The sequence below is a fragment of the Danio rerio genome, chromosome 4, assembly GCF_049306965.1.
Source record: "Danio rerio strain Tuebingen ecotype United States chromosome 4, GRCz12tu, whole genome shotgun sequence".
NCBI classification, from domain to species: Eukaryota; Metazoa; Chordata; class Actinopteri; order Cypriniformes; family Danionidae; genus Danio; species Danio rerio.
This window is the reverse complement of record NC_133179.1, coordinates 6525534-6545000: the sequence shown is the minus strand read 5'-3', so window position 1 is coordinate 6545000 and position 19467 is coordinate 6525534. Positions and strand designations below refer to the sequence as shown.

Sequence of the window (19467 nt, the reverse complement as noted above, 5' to 3'; positions counted from 1 at the left end):
GCAGCTGGACGGGAACAGAACAAATAAACACTTTCTCCTGAAGAAAAAATATTATCAGACATACAGTGAAAGTTTCTTGGCCCTGTTAAACATAATTTGGAAAATATTTTTAAAAAATAAAAAATAAAAGGTGGGCTAATAATTCTGACTTTAACTGTATTTATCAAGTAATAAAAGTCATTTTATGCATTTAAAAAAAACAAAATAAGTCTCATAAAGCAGTTTCAAATACTTATATTTTATAAACAATTTAGATTTCGAAAGAAAACCGTTGTTGTTGCTGTTGTTGTTGTTACAATAAATTTTTTTCATTCCTAAAAACTAGAAATCTGTATTTAGCATAAAGATTAAGTTTATGATTAAGTATTTAGTTAAAGCTGAACAGCAGCTAGATAGCATTACGTTGGCCTATCACTCCCTTAATTAACATATCAGCTGATTGATTACGACTATAACATATTACCATTTATTGAGGACTTTAAGAACAACACATACGCTTAATACACAAATACACTTATATATTTTATATATTAGACATGTACACAGACATCACCTATATGCTATAAAACTGCAGGTTAACAATGTCTGTATTTAATAACTTATAATTGATTGTAATTTAATTGTAATGCAGTAATAAATTGAAAAATGATTATTGTAAAAAGAGCTATACAAACACACTTGAATTAAATTAATGTTGTATTGCTACAATTCATACGATTATCACTATGTCAAAATTCACTCTGGAATTTTGGCAAAGTGAACATATGAAAGCTGCCGTCACACATACACCTGCGAACACAAGTAAACCTGTGATTGAATATTAATATGTGCTCATGAATATGCATCAGGTAAGCATAAACAGCCAGTTCCCCTCAAAAGCTTCGTCTTTAGACTTAAAAGGAAATTACTGCCTTCATTTTATAGTTACATGATTCATCACATGATCAATCAAATGTCACATGATTTTTTTCTAGTCGTATCAAGTTTCATCAGTTAAACTGACTACAAATATTAAGTTAAACATCATATAACTTTAAAAATATATATATAAATAAGTTAAAGTAAGCTTTTTGCTGTGATCGCTTTTTGTAAAATCATTTCAGAGCAGCATCTCCAATGAATTAGCAAACATCTCCATTCCTCCATAACTCTCTCCGTCTCTCTGTAAATGATCTTGTCCATTAATGTCCGTCCTGAGCTCCAGCGGGTTCAGATTGTGCTAATGACAGTCCTGCACGATTTCCACCCTCTGATTTAAAACACACTCCGGCAGCCCGAGAAATAAAGCTGCCGTCTGCATCTGCGCCACATCTGGAAGTGTGCGTCTAAATAATTGGAAGTCAATTTGTTTGAAGTGATGTTTGGGCATCTGGCTGGATTCATTGGCTCTCTGGAAATCTCATCGAGGGTCTTTTATAGCGAGGGGCCGCAGCTGGAGGCTCTTCATCTCTCCGGGCTCGGCTCTTCATTCAGACACTGATGTGGGACTTTTGTGAAATGCGGGAAGGTTGTGCTGATATTAACGCAATTGCTGTCACCTGGAGAATCTCTGGGTTGTAAATAATCCTGATTGGTCACATTTAAATGCTCATGTCTCATTGATTTGAGTGACGATCTAATATCTGTGTTGTTGTTGGGTAACATGAAGACTCTGGAGAATGAAGCATGCTGCATTCCAAGTGTTTGCATCAATTGTTTTGGATGTTAGAATCAGTGGTGGATTGATTGTTTTGAATGTTGTTTTTTGTTCACTTCATTTCATTTGCTGCATTGCCAAGTAATGCCAGTTACATTTCTGAGTATCAATAATACTAGTGATATAAAGGCTTTTAAAAACATACAAGTAATATTAATGAGTTTGTAAATTTGATAAGTTTGTGAGAATCAGTGATTCTGTAATGTGTGTTGTTATTTGCAACACATTTTTGTGAGTGCTTAAAATATTATAAGTCAAATCATATTTAATTTGTTACAATCTCAAGTAGATTTTTATGCTTGAATTGATTCAATTTAATATTTTGTATTATTAAAATTTAAATAGCAATTTTGTGAGTTTAAGTTACACTATAAATTGTATTTATTTATTTACTAGATTTATTTGTTTACTTGTCTGCTTAGTTTATTTATTTGCTTGCTTGCTTGCTTATTTACTTTATTTATTTATTTATTTATTTACTTGCGTGCTTGCTTGCTTGCTTTATTTATTTATTTGCTTGCTTGCTTGCTTACTTGCTTACGTACTTGCTTACTTTTTTATTTATTTATTTATTTGCTTGCTTGCTTACTCACTTACTTAATTAATTAATTTATTTATTTATTTAATTGCTTGCTTGCTTGCTTACTCACTTAATTAATTAATTAATTTATTTATTTATTTAATTGCTTGCTTGCTTGCTTACTCACTTACTTAATTAATTAATTTATTTATTTATTTGCTTGCTTGCTTGCTTGCTTACTCACTTACTTAATTTATTTATTTATTTATTTATTTAATTGCTTGCTTGCTTGCTTGCTTACTCACTTACTTAATTTATTTATTTATTTAATTGCTTGCTTGCTTACGTGCTTGCTTGCTTACGTACTTACTTACTTTATTTACTTGCTTGCATACTTACAGTACTTACTTAGTTACTTCCTTGCCTACTTTATTTATTTATTTACTTGCTTGTCTACGTACTTAACTACTTATTTATTTATTTATTTATTTAGCTAGCTTGTTTGCTTACTTTATTTATTTATTTACTTATATATACTTAGTTACTTGCCTCGTGACTTAATTCATTTATTTATTTATTTACTTGCTTACGTACTTACTTTATTTATTTACTTACATTATTAATCAATTTACTTACATACTTTATTTATTTATTTGCTTGCTTGCTTACTTTCTTATTTACTTACTTTATTTATTTACTTTATTAATTTATTTACTTACGTACTTTATTTACTTCTGTGTTTGCTTGCTTACTTAATTACTAACATTATTTAATTACTTACTTGCTTTATTTATTTATGTATTTATTTATTTATTTGTTTGTTTGCTTGCTTACTTTCTACTTTATTTAATTTAATTACTTGCTTTATTTATTTATTTTATTTATTTATTTATTTATGCATTATCCAACACACACACTTACACACATTGTAGACATAAATAAAAGACTGTCTTGTTCATAAATAATGTCAGTCATGTACAACAATTTATACAATAATTAAATATGGATGATCTAATTATTAACTTTTCACCTTTTACAAATCTTAAAGCTAACACTTTAGAATAATGATCCATTAATGTATTTACTAACATTAAGTATGAATAAACTTGCAAAGCATTTATTATTCATAGTTCAACATTAACTAATGCATTATAAAAATCCAAAGTTGTGCTTTTTAACATTAGTTAATGAACCACGAGTTAATATGAACTAACAGTTTTTGACTTAAATAAATAATATTAACTAATGTTACCAAACATAATAAATGTATTACTAATATAGCTTGTTCATGTTAGTAAATACATTAACTAATGGACCATCATTTTAAAGTGTTACCATGTTAAATGTAAAAATCTCCAATTCATTATTTTGTTTTGTTTGTTTGTTTTAGAGACTTACAGACTTACAGAAGCTGAGCGAGTCCTGATCCAGAGGCTGTTTAGACTGAGTGACTGACTGTGTAGGCTTAATATGAGGAGCTCAGTCTATTAGCACCATCTGCTGGAAACACACAACACTGCAGGAACACATTCACCACACCACAGGTAACAGCAACACACAAATACACAAATGCATTTTACCCAGTCAAATGAATATAAACAGCAATACAGTACGTCTGAGGAAGATTTAGTTTCAGTTTATCTCTGTTTAACGAGTGCGTTTTAAATATTATATAATTCAGTAGCCTCTCTATAAGGGTGAGAAATTAACTTTAGCAATAGAGGCAATTATTGTTTGTCCATACTTAATGAGTACGGTCAGTCAGCAATTGATACATGTTACTAATAAACTTCTTAATGGTTTAGATCAGAGATGCCCAAACTAGAGCCTAAAGTTGGCCCACGGTAACCTTTGATTTGGCCAACCATCGCATCTGAGAAGAGAATGAGAATGATGGAGATGGTTTAGAGATTGTCATTTCAAATTTTATGTAAACTTATATTAGTTTGGTTTATTGTTAAGCTACAATAAAGCTAACTAAAATCATAAGCGACAATGCAGAGACTGGTGAGTGAATCAATGCAGAGGCAGATTCTGCTAGACTAGTGTATACAGCACTCAACTACACTGTTATGATTGTTTTAATTGCAATACATTATAATTAAAGTTATACTGCCTTAGTTAATATGATTCAAATGAATTCTTACTATTTATTAATAAATATTATGAACTTTAATGTAATCTAGTTTAGTATATTTCTTTTCAGCCCACAGCTCTCAATGATATTTGGATTTTGGTCCTTCATACAAAAAAAGTTTGGGCACCCCTGGTCTAGATAATCAGGAACTTACGTTAAAACAGGGATCTACTTATGACAAAAATATAATGAACATGTTAGCTTGAGAAAGTCAAAACACTGTTATGTCATTTAAACTTAAAATTATATTTTATTTATTTCATATTAGAGGTTGTGATGGGTTTTTTTTGGCTTTGGTTAGAATGAACTAGACATAAAAACATCATAACACATGCACAATTATGTGTCTGTGTATTATAACATCTTTCTGTTCTTTTGTTGTTGTTATTCCTCTTGATATTGCAATAATGATAATTAATGTTAACTAATAGGCACTAAAAGTGTGCATGTTCTCCCCGTGTTGGTGTGGGTTTCCTCCAGGTGCTCTGGTTTCCCCCACAAGTCCAAAAACGTGGTATAGGTGAATTGGGTAAGAAAAATTGTCCGTAGTGTATGTGTGTGAATGAGAGTGTATGGATGTTTCCCGAGATGGGTTGCAGCTGGAAGGGCATTCGCTGATTGAAACATGCTGGATAAGTTGGGGGTTCGATCCGCTGTGGCGACCCCAGATTAATAAAGGAACTAAGCTGAAAAGAAAATGAGTATTATACCCTAGTATAAAAATGTTTTGTGTGGTGGTGGTGGGTGGGCGGTGGTACACATTACAGCCACAAACATATGAATCAATAACATCAGAGTAAAACAAATAGTCTAGGGCAGTGGTTCTCAAACTGTGGTACGTGTACCACATTCTAGTGGTGCGCGGAGGAATCAAATATGTCACACAGTATTTACATGCTACATATAATAGTATTCATTATATGATATATAGCCTATATTTCTAAGGTCCAGGCAAATTTTCAGGTGTTAATGAATTGGCTGCGATATGTTAATACTTTACATTTAAGTACAGCACTTTTCTTTTTACCGTAAGCACATTTTAATTTAAATGTTACGTTTTTAATTTGTTTTTGTTTTTTTTTTACATAAAAGCACAGTACGGTGTTAACGTTCATACTATTTATGTTTAAAGTGGCTGACAATAATAATTATTCTTAATAAGAGGAATTAATCTGCCACGTTTTTGAACTGTACAGAGCTTCAGCTGCTTTACTGGGCTTACTATGCTCTACTGTATTTCAGTTCTGCTCATTATGGTGCTACTTGGAGAGACAATTTTTTTCTGAGGTAGTACTTGATGAAAAAAGTTTGAGGACCACTGGTCTAGGGAAAAATAATAAAATTAGATTAAAATCTCGGCGTAAAACATGCTGGATAAGTTGGCAGTTCATTCAGCCGTGGTGACCCCTGAGGAAAATAGGGACTAAGCCGAAGGAAAATGAATGAATGAAAAATGTAAAGATTTTACTGTGTTGAATGAGTCTTGACAGTTGTATATACACCGTATTAGCACTTTGTGTGCATTATTTAATGATTATTTTTAATATGTATTTATCAATTAATAAAAATATATGCATTTGAAAAAAATAAAACGAGTCTCATTAAGCAGTTTTAAATACGTATATTTTATAAACAATTTAGGTTTAGAAAGAAAACAGTTTGTGTTGATAAAATTACTCAAAATTGCAGGTTAACTATGTCTGTATGATAATTAATGTTAACTAACAGGCCCTAGTATAAACAATGTTTTGTGCGTGAGGGAAACGGTGCATATTACAGACACAAACATATTAATCAATAACATCAGTGTAAAACAAATACTCTAGGGAAAAACATCTAGAAAATTAATCAAATTATATTAGAATTATTATTATTTTCATTTTTTTCCACAACACACAAAATTGTGGCTCTAGCATCTTATTAAGGATTCGTTCTTCACTATATGGATCAAAAGAATGTCTATGAGTACTAATATTTGGTTGTAAAACCTTTTTAAAGGGATAGTTAGATTTACTCACTATTTACTCAAATGTGTTTTAACCTAGACCACTTTTTAAAATCAGTAGAACACAAAAGAAGATATTTTGAAGAATGTTCGAAGCCGGCAACCGCTACCACAGTAGGAACAACTAATACTATAGAAAGCAATGGTTACAGATTTAGTTAAATTTTTCTCAAAACATCTTGTGTTGGGCGGCATGGTGGCTCAGGCACTTTCGCCTCACAGCAAGAAGGTCACTGGTTCGAGTGCCGGATTAGCCAGTTGGCATTTCTGCGTGGAGTTTTCATGTTCTCCCCATGTTCATGTGGGTTTACTCTGGGTGCTCCGGTTTCCCTCACATTCCAAAGACATGCACTATAGGTGAACCGAATAAACTAAATTGTCCGTAGTGAATGAGTAGTGATGTGTGTGTGCAAATGGATGTAAGTATATGCAAGTACACATGCTGGAATAATTGGCGGTTCATTCCGCTGTGGCGACGTCTGACATAGAAACTAAGCTGATAGAAAATGAATGAATAAATTACAATACAATTATACAATACAATGGACTCCCTAGATGTTGACTAGCAGTAAACCAGTTAGCCATACACAAAAAAAAAAACACAAGCATCATGCTGCCAAGTTTGCCATATGCAACTTCCACTCATATTTCCTTTAAAAAAAGCAAACAAAGTCAAGTTTCTCTCTCATCTGACTACAAAAACTGTAGATCTCCCTCTATACAGTATACGCCATACAATACTATGATTGCTTTCCCCTCCATAATATTTGTTCCTCCTTAAATTCTTTATCCATATTGAAATAAATCAAAGGACCGTGTTTGCACAGGAAAAATAAAAATGGCTTGGAAGGGGCTGAGAGAAAGGAAATTGCATTCATGGAAATGATTTCCACACGGCCTCGTCCATGTTTGTAATTTAATGAAAATCCATATTTACTTTGGGTAATTGCTGCGGCCAATTAAGCGTAAACATCACTCAGCACTTTGTAGTTGGAGAGTATCGGTGCTTGATAATGATGTGGCAGCTCAATTTTATTTTTCCGTCTTGCGGCGCGAGATGCAAGTCGAAGCTTTTCTCCATTTCATTACTGAGAAACATATAAGCTAATAACACTCTCAAACATTAATTTAGACAGGCTTTTGATGAACACGGGCTATCTGCTCAAATGCATTGACGTGTTTTTTTTTCTCGCTAGCGTTTGTTGTATTATTAATGTGTTATTTCATTTTCGATTTTGGTTAAATAGTGTCTGCTAATGAAATGTTTCTTTAGAAGGCTGCCAAAATAAAAGTTTAAATCTGCCCGACTCGAAAGAGAGCTCACACTCTTTACATGTTGTTGCTAACTATTTATGACGGTTAGTATTTGTATATGCACTAGAGCTCGTCTCGTTTGGGATTGAGCGTCTCGTGTGGGTTTTATCCTCACACTTCGTTGCTAAACTTTGGCGCAGTGGCTGTCAAAAAGAGCACTAGTGTATAATTAGGGGTTAGGCGAGTGTCATTAGTGGTGTGTGTGCGGTCGGTGGTCATCCTCAATCAGCATGTCAATCAAACTGTCTCTCCCAGAAGACAGGGCGTCTCACTGGTGGCATTAAAACTCCACAGATATATGTGGGCTGAGTAATCCGCTGGTTAAGTAGTGACGTGTTTGTGACGTATGTATACTGTTTCCGGGTCCAAGCCGCCATTCATTTGAGTGGAGAAATCATTCGATTATTCACGTTTTATTCCTATCACACATCAAAGTTAATTTTATATAAAATCATAGTGTACACAACAATCTCTGGACTTGCTGCATAACAAATACCAAAAATTTAACAATTTATAAAAAAATTCATCACTTTCTGGCCATCGGATCTTAGGCATGGACATATATATTGCGATCGTGATTTTCGAAAGCATTAAATCGCTTTGTAAACGTTTATTATTACCATTTCATGAGTCTCCCCATTCAGTTGAATAGAGCGATTGGACCCGGCAGACCCTTCGCGTGATGTCACACTTAACAAGCGGATACACAAACGGTATAGAGGCTGTACGGGTGCTGATATTACTTAAATATATCACGGCTCTCAGCCAATCCGAATCGAGAACCAGACGGAACTGTTGTATGAGCTGTAATAAACTTTGAACATGTATTGTTTTTTACCATGCGTATGTAGACGTTGCATGAAACATTAGTTCATGAATACTTACTTGAAAAACAAATCATGGAAAAGTCATGGAATTTTTGTAGTAAAAATGTGTAGGAACCCTGATTAAAGGCTTTTTAACTTTTTTCACCTGCTTTTCGAGAGCCTTGGACTTTTAGGTGTAAATCAGTGGTAGATTGTATATAAATATGATAATACACTTAGAAAATGGTTAATAAATTGACTGAAACTTTTAGATGAGAACGAAATGAGAGACCAAACGTTCAGATTATCAAAAAAACAATGGGGTTTATTGTGTTTCCCACACCCCTATAGTTATATATATATATAAAAGTAACAGAAATGTTTTTTTTTTTTTTTTTTTTTTTGAGAATACAAGGATTAAAACATAAATACGTGAACAGTATGCTTGTGGAAAAATACATTATGTATGAAACATAAAGAGGTTAGGATTTTGCACTTTTGCTAAGCACGATTACATCTGCATCACTGGTAATAATTTAACAATCGTCCTGCTTTCAGTAAAGGCACAACATATCTTTCTCTCATCTGGTCACACAGCAAGAGCTGACAACTTTCACATATATACAGTTGAAGTCAGAATTTTTAGCCACCCCTGTATATTTTTACCCAATTTCTGTTTAACGGAGAGAAGATTTTTCCAACACATTTATAAATATGATAGTTTTAATGACTCATTTCTTATAAATTATTTATTTGATCTTTGCCATGCTGACAGTAAATAATATTTGACGAGATATTTTAAGGCACTTCTATACAGCTTAAAGTGACATTTAAAGGCTTAATTAGGTTAACTAGGCAGGTTATGGTAATTAGGCAAGTCATTGTAAAACAATGGTTTGTTCTGTAGACCATCCAAAAGCAAATACTGCTTAAGAGGGCTAATAATATTGACCTTAAAATGACTTAACTGCTTTTATTCTAGCCAAAATAAAACAAGACTTTCTCGCAGAAGAAAAAATATTAGAGGAAATACTGTGAAAAATTCCTTGCTCTGTTGAACATCATTTGAGGAAGAAAAAAAAATCTTAATTTTGACTTCAGCTGTACATTTGGCGATGGAGGGATCATATAATACATAACCAGTGTTATTATTGCTGTACAGACAGTCAATCAGATCAATCAGTCAATCTCCCTTTTATTTGTTTGTGTTTTTTGCATGTCGTCTTCGTTATCCAAAAGAAACGGGAGGTCATTCTGAGAGTGCCGTCCAGTCAGAGATCGTCTGTTTCCTCTGAGCTGAAGCTGCTCCTTCGGCTGCTTTCTTTAGAGGCGGCAGTGGGCGACCCGGCTGACAGCAGCGGGTCTGTCCCGAACGGCGAGAGCGGGTCGTCCATTAGAATCTCATCCAGCCGCTGGTGCTCCTCCTTGAGGGTGCTGCAGAAGAAGTCGGTGAAGTGGGAGAGCGGGTCAGAGAAGTTGTTGGAGCCGTCGGACTGCTCTCCAACTATGCTTGGTAAGGAAGTCCGTTGGGTGTATTCTGGGCTGCTTACTCCCTCTTGTGGGTAAATAGGTGGCTGGGTGCTCTGTGGGGCCTGGGCGCTTTGAGATGCCGCTGTGGCTTGGGTTTGGTGATGCTGTTGTTTTAGGAGGTGAGATGACAGTTCGACTGTGCCCATGGATGCAGTCATACTGGGCAAACCATGAGCATGAGCCTGGATCTCCAGCTCCTGTCAGTGATAAAAATGGGAAGAGTGGGTTAAAGAGGATCTGGATACTTGACTTTTTTTAACTGTGACAGAATTTGAGCATCTACACATAGACACAAGCTACATGGTGGCTCAGTGGTTAGCACTGTCTCCTCACAGCAAGAAGGTCACTGGTTTGAGTCTCAGCCGGGTCAGTAGGCATTTCAGTGTGGAGTTTGCATGTTCTCCCAGTGTTGTAGTGGGTTTCCTCCGGGTGCTCCGGTGAATTGATAGGTGAATTGAATAGACTAAATTGTCTGTAGTGTGTGAAGGTTAGAGTGTATGGGTGTTTCCCAATACTGGGTTGCAGCTGGAAGGGCATCCACTGCGTAAAACTTGTGCTGGAATAGTTGGCGGTTCATTCCACTGTGATGACCTCTGCAATAGAGAGCTTATGTGGTTAGCACTGCCACCTCACAGCTCTCTATTGCAGAGGTCATCACAGTGGAATGAACCGCCAACTATAACCGCTTACTGTTTCCAAACCATATTTGTTTGTTTTTCTCCTGATGAACACAAAAGAAGATATTTTGAAGAATGTTTGAAAGCTAGAAACACCGGCATCCATTGTAGGAAAGCAATATTATGGAAATCAATGACTCCTGGCTTCCAACATGCTTCAAAATATCCTCTTCTGTGTTCAACGAAGAGAGGAATCCTTTTAAGCAGTTCAGCTTTAAAACAAAGGTAAATTCACCGCGAGCTGAGCGACTCCTACTGATGTTTATAAGCACTCTTTTGGCTCCGATCTGAACCGTGGTGAACTGAGGTAATTACCTGATTAGCAAATAGCGGCGACAGCTTCGTCAGGAGCCCATTGGTCCTGGAATTACATTATGAGGGCTAATAACTTTGAAGAGCCGGGCTCCTCGTCTGAATTTATGCATTACATTTAGCACAGTATTGACATATTCACAGAGCGGGCGCGAGTCTTCTTCACACATGCGGAGACATCACAATTAGCCCTCATAGTAATTACCTTCAGGCTCACTATCCAAAAGCGAATGCTAATAATGCCTCAGCTGAAGATATCCACATGTGGAGACAGCGCAATAGCTCATTTAGACGCTCAGTTAATGTGTGGCGGTATTGAGTAATATGAGAAATAGATTGCAAGAGAAATAGATTATTTTAATGAAATTTGACATTATTTTGTCAACAATCACTAAGATTAGTCAAAACATGCATGTCATTATCGTTGAAGGATTTAATATTGGAGAATTTAAAATGAGGAAGAAGAAACTTAGGTCTATTGAGATGTATTGTTAGTCATTGGGTGGATGTCAGCCCGGTTGAGAAGCTTTACTTGGACAAAGCAAAATTAGGACCTGTTTAAAATGATTTAAGACCTACAACACAATATTTCAGTGAATTTGAGACTTTTTAAGGCCTAAAAGTTACTTTTTACAATATAAAAGTTTTTAAGACGCCACAGACACCCTGCAATTGTCATTTTTTTACTTATTTACTTAAATCTGTTTAATAAGTTTATATAATCGAGGCTAATTTAATGCAGTTTGGATGTTAATTTAACTCAGTTTGAATGTTTATTTACTATGAAAGTCGGTGGTTACATGTTTTCATCTTTCTTCAAAATATCTTATTTTGTGTTCAACATATAAATAGAAACTAATAAAGGTTTGAAATCACTTCAGTCTGAGTAAATTATCCTTTAATTGCTATTAATTCAGTAAACTGAACATCATCTAATAGCTTATAAGCTTTAGCAGTAAAGAAAGTAGCCTTTATGTAGTTTTCCACTTTTTAAAAGCGACATTGTCCCTAACTCTCCTTTTGTTCAGTTTTCATTTGTTTTTGTGATGAGCTACTTCTCCAAAGAGTAGCAAAAATAAACACTATATTTTTCAATGTTTTATATTGGCCTAAAATTTACTTTTTACAATATAAGAGCTTCTCAGAACCCGCAGGAACCCTGCTATTGTCATTTTTTTAGTTATTTACCTAAATCTGTTTAATTAGTTTATGTAATCAAGGCTAATTTAATGCAGTTTGGATGTTAATTTAACTCAGTTTGAATGTTCATTATTAGTCTACTGCAATTTTAATTTGAATGCTGGCAGAAATGTTGTCAATCGTTTAATTCATGATTTTTTTTAGTTTATTTGATGTTGAACTTTATTTGAAGTTTATCATCAAATAAACATACATTTCAAGTAATAGTACACCCAAAATCAGTCATCAATTACCTGCCCTGCACTTGTTTAAAACTCATTTGACTTTCTTTCTTCTGCTGGACACAAAAAAAGATAATTTGAAGAAAGCTGGAAACCAGTAACCATTGATTTCCATAGTATTTTTATTTCTACTATGAAAGTCGGTTGATACATGTTTTCATCTTTCTTCAAAATATCTTATTTTGTGTTCAACATATAAAAAAACTCATAAAGGTTTGAAATAATAATGAGTAAACTATCCTTGTATTGCTGTCAATTTAGTAAACTGAACATCATCTGATAGTTTATAAGCTATAGCAGTAGAGAAAAGTAGCCTTTAAGTAGTTTTTCCGCTGTTGATGCTAACTCTTCTTTCTTAAGTTTTTTTGTGACAAGCTACTGTACTTTTTCAGAGAGTAGCAAAAATAAACACAATATTTTTCTATATTTTTAATCTAGTGTTTAATACAGTTGTTTAATATATAACAATAAAGTGTTTATTTTTGTTTATCCACTCATATTTCTTTAAGCTAAAACTAGTCTTTGTTCACCATTACAACACATTATTTTGTCTTTTGCGTGATTGATGAGGTTAAATCATTTACTGTTCAAATAACTCACTTGTTAATCATTTATTTTTATTATTTTGTTAAGGAAATTATTAAATTAATTTATGCAGGGTTTCTGGATGTTTCAATGGTCATATTTAAGGGTTTTTAAGACCATTTTAAGGCCATTATACAGGGTTAAAGACTAAGGATTTCTTTTGAATGGCTCAGTATTATCATGAGGAATTGTGTAATTGTTTGTATTTTTTACTGTAATTAGATATTTTAATTTAAGGAAGAAAAAACCTGAATAAAAAATAAGGTCTATTGAGATGTATTGTTGGTCATTGGGTGGATGTCAGCCCAGTTGAGTACCTTTACGTGGACAACGCAAAATTAAGACCTGTTTTAAATGAGTTAAGACCTACAACACAATATTTCAGCTCATTTTTGAGGCCTTAAATGTACTTTTCTTATAATTTAAAGAGTCTTTTAAGAGTTTTTAAGACCCCGCAGGCACCCTGTTATTGTCATTTGTTGACTTATTTACTTATTATTATTTACTAATCTGTTTAATTAGCTTATATAATCAAGGCTAATTTAATGCAGTTTGAATGTTAATCTAACTCAGTTTGCAAATTTATGCAAGCAGAAATGTTGTCAATCGTTTAATTCATAAATTTTATTGTATTTATTTGATGTTTATTTTTATTTGAAGATTATCATCAAATAAACGTTGATTTAAAATAATAGTACACCAAAACTCAGTCATTAATTACTCGCCCTTCACTTCTTTAAAGCCATTTGACTTGCTGAACACAAAAGAAGATATTTTGACTTCCTAAATATTTTATTTCTACTATTAAAGTCAATAGCTACACGTTTTAATCCTTCTTCAAAATATCCTCTTTAGTGCTCAACATTTAAAAAGAAACTCCTAAAGGTTTGAAACCACTTCAGTATGTGTAAATAATGAGTAGATGATCCTTTTATTGCTATCAATTTAGTAAACTGAATATCATCTGATAGGTATAGCAGTAAAGATAAGTAGCCTTAAAGTATATTTTCCACTTTTTAAAAGCTACGTTGACCCTAACTCTTCTTTTGTTCAGCATTAAATCCTTCAGTTTTTTCACATCTCTCTTTGCCTTTGGTCTTTGACTCCTCCAACCCTGGCTGTCTGCCATGTCTCTCTCTCTCTCATGACAGTTTTCCTCTTGTTCTCAGTCTCTTTACCTGGATCCGTAGCTGCAGTCTTCTGTTGGCCTGCTCCAGTTTCTTCTGTCGGCTCTCCAGATCACGAGCGTGTTGCTGCTCTTTCTGCAGCCACTTAATGTATTCCACCGAGGCCTTGAGGATCGTCCCTTTGTTCCAGCGCATATCACTGCCAGAAAAAACGTAAAAGATAACCTTTCTCAACAGCGCCTTCGCATCAGCAGAACTTTCATACACAGAGAAAAGCCTCACAAGGGTCTCCTTTTTTCTCTCTCTCTCTCTCCTCTGTGATTTACATGGCCAATTATTCATTCTCGGACATTACCTTGCCTTTGAATGGGAATTTTAATGGAATAGTTAAGTACGTCTGCAAGAAAGACCATTCTGCAGCCTCTTGTATGGTAAAATTAATCCCCGAGCAAAAATAGGTGTCGGGGAAAAAAAAAAAAAGAAGTTCGGAAGCTGAAGTAAAGTGCAGTCATTCCCGATACCATTACTTTTTAAAAGGAGGAAAGTGTCGTGAAATTGTCTCTTTCTTTGGAATAAGATGTTGGCCTGATCGCGGCTAATAATCTCCTTTATCTTGTGTTAATGGCGAGGTGACAGCACTCGCCTTCCATTTAAATTCGATAAAAAGTTCAATTAAGCCAGGGCCGATGGACTCCCTGTCTGCGCCGTACTTCATCTCCGGGTTCAGCTGTGCTTAAACTTTAGTTCAAATGGTCTATACTTTGCCTTGAACCTCATTTCCATCATCTAAATGGTGGCCTGTTCGCTCTGTGGGTATTTTCTTGAGAAATGAGCTCAGTGCTGTCATTTTCTCTCTACTTCAGTGTCATTTTGCCCTGTCTATCTGTGTGTCATTGCAGTTTTCTCTTCTTCCAGACTTTCAGAGTTCAGACTGTTAATGCATGAATCTTGTCAGATTTCAACTTACGGGTCATTGGATTTGGGTATCAGTGTTCCCAGCTCCTTGATCCTGTAGTTGATGTTGTATCGCCGCCGTCTTTCAACTGCGAATTTCAAGAACAAAATCAGTCATACACCACAAATTTAATACTGATACAATAGTAAATCTAAACGATCACACATGTTTTATAAAGTATTCATTATTAAAGTAAAAATAGCCTGTTGTTAAATGTGATTAAATTAAATGACCCGCACATTTTGTCGAGTGACTTGACTCTCCAAAATGACGCACAAAAAAAAGCATTTTGAAATGAATCTCATTACTCCTAAATTTTTACAAAATATACCCTCTGACCTTAAAGAATTGTGTATGGTTTGATCGCAAAGCAGCCATGCATGTTTTAGTAATGTATTATAGAGTTAATTTGAGCCCCCAAAGTACATTACAATAGGAGTTTGTTTTGCAACATTATGAAAACTATCAATCCTCTACTTAAGTTGAAGTATTTTTGAAACTATTTAAAAATCATGATGTTTGGGTTTGTTTTAAATGTACTTTTGCTAAGCAATCAAAACTGAAAATTGACAGTAACTGTTTGACTGTTTGTCAATTGTGTGCAAATACAGTCTTGGGGTGCTTTCACATCCAGACATTTGTTTGTGAAGATATCTCGTTTGCCCAGTTAGTGCAGTATATGTGAATCCCGCAATCTTGCTCGGATCCGAGCCAAATCATTCGGTTTAAGATCGCCTGAATGATGTGGTCTCGGCTCGATTGAAATTAACTCTGGAGCGGATCGATTGTAGTGAGAATGCAAAACAATCCAACGAACTAAAGAACCAGGCTATTTCACAGTGTGTTATGGTTATGTAATAGCTATATATACGGCTATATGAAGAGAGAATGATGAGTATGTCGAGATGTCATTCCTACCGGTAAATGTGTGTTTCATGTGGAAAACGAAAGTGAAAGCATGCTGAACTGTTACCGAGTGCTGTTAGGAAAATTGAGAGAAATTACCATCTGATCATTTTTCCATATTTTAATCTTATAATGTGTTGTATTAGGCCTATTGTTTTGTTAATTTCTGCAAATTCAAAATGAATTTTGCTAGCAACATCTCACAGTGTAATGTTGAAAATACAATGCTATGTTTCTCAACTGTGAGTCTAAATGCATTTAGGATAAATAACATGATTATTTTCCTACAATTTCTGCTTCTACATTACACACAATAATTTAATTAAAGTATTACATTTTCAATATAATATTGCAACTTATGAAGCATTAACAATAGTATGCAATTGACATTTTAAAACTGTTTGGAAATGGCAAGTGTAAATTATATAATTACAATTTCAAATTGAAATCATATTATGTTGTATAATTATATAATACAAATGCAAATTGAAATACAAAAACAGATTTAGATGTTTGCTATTCACATGCTTCCATAGTTTTGAAGATCTATTTGTTTTTTCTATACTTTTTTCAGCACATATCGGTACCATTGTTGGTACATTGGAGGATAGGGGAGCTCTCAGATTTCATCTTACTTTATGTTCTGAGGGTCTCATCGGTTTGGAACGACATGAGGGTGAGTAATTAACAAAATAATTGTCATTTTTGGATAAACTAACCCTTTAGCTATTTTTGGGGGGGGGAATTCATTTAGTTGCCAAACATGTGTAAAGCCTAAAAAACCACTTACTTAGATTATGGTTGTCTTTTTTCTGTCTTTCTTTGGCCAGGACCCTGGTGTCATGTTCTGCAAGAAAAGAAAAGACGCTACAGTCATCCAGAGTAAGGTGAACCTCACCATTCACCATTAGTAGTGTGATTAGTTCTAGCAGCTTCCTTCCTAGCACTCCATCACGTGCATCAACACAAACCCCTCTTAGTGTGTGAATAAACTGTTATCATTCATCCACTCGTCCACCACACCAGATCTCTTGTAAAGCTGTGTGTCTTCTTTTAATCCTCCCTGACCTTCCGATTAGCCAATCTGCCGAACGCCTCTGCATTCATATTCCCATTCGCATTCTTACAAATTATATAATTGGGGAGCAGTGATTGGATTTCTCAATTCATTTCTGCTGATTCAATAAGGTCATTTAAGCCGCGCGTAACCAAACAAGAGTGCCGTGCAGCGCTCGTATGTGGAAAAAGACAGTAATGCACTTATTTTCCCTGCCGGAGTGAAGAGTTCTCCAGGCATCCTTTCTATTTCCTGAATCAATTAGCTTTACTTGATGCGTGACATTCATAAGAAAAAAAATAGAAATAGGCGCTCACAAAGGAGTCATTGTGCATGCTAAGAATACATGCTACCATATTCCGCTTATTGAAGCATTGATAATGAAGAATGAGAGGCACACAATGCTGAGACTCTTAAAATAAGACAGCTGGACGATAACATGAAACATACAGCGTTGTGTTTGGCTTTCACAGACGAAGCTTTTGAAATAACACATGTGCGATGAGCCCGTCTGGGTTTGCTTTGCTTGATCTATTTACAGTATGGCCGCCGATTTTTTATTTTTTTTTTGGTCCCCTCGAACTTCAGGAATGAAAGACTATATTGTGTTGAATAAAGCTGTTGAATGGGACTTGTGTAGAAACGGCTATAAAAGACATTATATTTGTGTAAACTGTGTTTATATTCCTGCATTTTATTTGTGCATATGGATACTTTTTAAATCTAAATGGCTTCTATTCTGTATTATTATTATGTAATAATAATTAGGGATGCTCCTATCAATCGGCCACAGATCAGTATCGGATGATAATCTCATTCATGACTGGATCGGCAATAATCTGGCCGATCTCATGAACCGATTATAATTGTTTGTTTATGAGTTTTAAGCAGAGAACATATAAAAACTGAAGTCTGTTTGTATATCAGAACTGAAGGTTCTGTGTTTTTTAACAATATTGCAATTCATTAAAACCTGGCTGGAAATATTAGGGAAATACAAAACCAAAATCATACCAGTCAAAGTCATCAAAAATCAAAGTCATACCTTGATCAGCACCGTACACCTCCAGCATGCTGCTGTTCAGGGACACCTTCACAGGACAAACACACAGAGTAAGTCCACATTCACACAACGCATCAATTCTGCACACCACTCATCATTTAGCAAGTATTTTTGCATCCGGCATCACTTATAAACACCAAACTTAAGTTTTGTTTATGTGCATATTGTGAAGATTTTTACAGAGTGATATGTTCATGGATAATATGCCTAGATCTTTATATTTTATTATACAAAAATACTGATTTTGTATTATATATTATATTATATTATAATATATTATATTATATTATATTATATTATATTATATTATATTATATTATATTATATTATATTATATTATATTCTTTATTATATAATAAAGTGATTTAAAAAAAAAAGTTTACAAAATCCCCTCTATTAGAAATGACTCAAAAAAGAAATAATACATTTAAACCTAACTTTATTTTGATTGTTATATACGCAAATCAGTGCATGTTTAATTAAGTAATATTTGATTTATATATATTTAAAGATAACATTGTATAATACAAAATAGTATTTGCAACTCTTGTTGTTCATGTTAAATAGGTGATTTTCAACAGAGTTTATTTATGTAGGATTTACCTTCAATAGGATTTATAGTAGAGCATTAGTAAATATTATAAGGTGTTTTATCTAGTGTAGTGAATCATAGTTAGTTCTGCCTCCTCGGTAACATAGCTGAAGATTATTAACAAAATAGTTTCTCATTTCTACAAACTTGTTTTTGTCTGTAATATATTACTATATGTGGCTGAAAGTGCTATTTAAAGGCTTAATTTGATTATTTTAACTAGGCGAGTTAGAGTAATTAGCCAAGTTATTGAATAACAGTGTTTTTTCTGTAGCCAATTGAAAAAAATAGTTCTTAAGGAAGCTAAATATTGACCAGAGCAGTGTGTATATGTATTTTTTTATTCCCACCAAACTAAAAAACTAAATGTTATAAGTATAAATATAATAAATTTTAATATGTCCTTGCCGTGTTAAATATAACTTAAAATATTTTTAAAAATTATTATTTGAAATATTTGAAAACTAAATTATACATGAAAAGTTCAGATGCAAAAAAAAGAGTGCTGTTTAATATTTCTGAACATTTTTCTCTGAATTCTTTGTTTATGTTGAGATATTTTACTTTAAAGACCAGGAAAAAAACTTATTTTTGCCATGAATGTGATATTAATGAACATACACATAAGCCTAGAAATGCTAATTTCAGAGGAAAATATCAGATGGCATTTTTTACATCTTTTACATACAAATCTTTTAAACAAAGCAGCATGAGGTCAAATCCAGCAGGATTTCATTGATTTTATAAACTACACAGCGTCCTAG

General features: G+C 33.8%; 2 protein-coding genes and 1 long non-coding RNA gene across 18 annotated transcripts in view; 2 read left to right on the top strand and 1 right to left on the bottom strand.

Annotated features, from left to right (window-relative positions):
• mdfic (MyoD family inhibitor domain containing) overlaps positions 1–3760 on the top strand; it is a 348344-nt gene extending 344584 nt beyond the window's left edge. For all 10 annotated transcript variants that reach the window (XM_073945437.1, XM_073945438.1, XM_073945434.1 and 7 more), the window contains one exon: positions 3607–3760. The gene's annotated coding sequence lies outside the window, so the exon portion shown is untranslated. The remainder of the gene's footprint in view (positions 1–3606) is intronic.
• A 5025-nt stretch (positions 3761–8785) lies between these two features.
• The window catches only part of tfec (transcription factor EC), an 80895-nt gene continuing 70213 nt past the window's right edge, over positions 8786–19467 (bottom strand). For 5 of the 6 annotated variants that reach the window (XM_073946142.1, XM_073946143.1, XM_021475033.3 and 2 more), the window contains 5 exons: positions 18094–18139; positions 16782–16838; positions 15098–15173; positions 14182–14329; positions 8786–10205 (listed from right to left, as the gene is read on the bottom strand). In XM_073946142.1, coding sequence (XP_073802243.1) covers positions 9750–10205; positions 14182–14329; positions 15098–15173; positions 16782–16838; positions 18094–18139 — 783 coding nt within the window. In that variant the 3' untranslated portion in view covers positions 8786–9749. 6 annotated transcript variants of the gene reach the window in all.
• The window catches only part of LOC141381572 (uncharacterized), a 32351-nt gene continuing 29512 nt past the window's right edge, over positions 16629–19467 (top strand). Inside the window, exons 1-2 of one of the 2 annotated variants that reach the window (XR_012401799.1) lie at positions 16629–16667; positions 16822–16878. This is a non-coding gene — a long non-coding RNA (uncharacterized lncRNA). The remainder of the gene's footprint in view (positions 16668–16821; positions 16879–19467) is intronic. The other variant, XR_012401800.1, reaches the window with a different exon arrangement.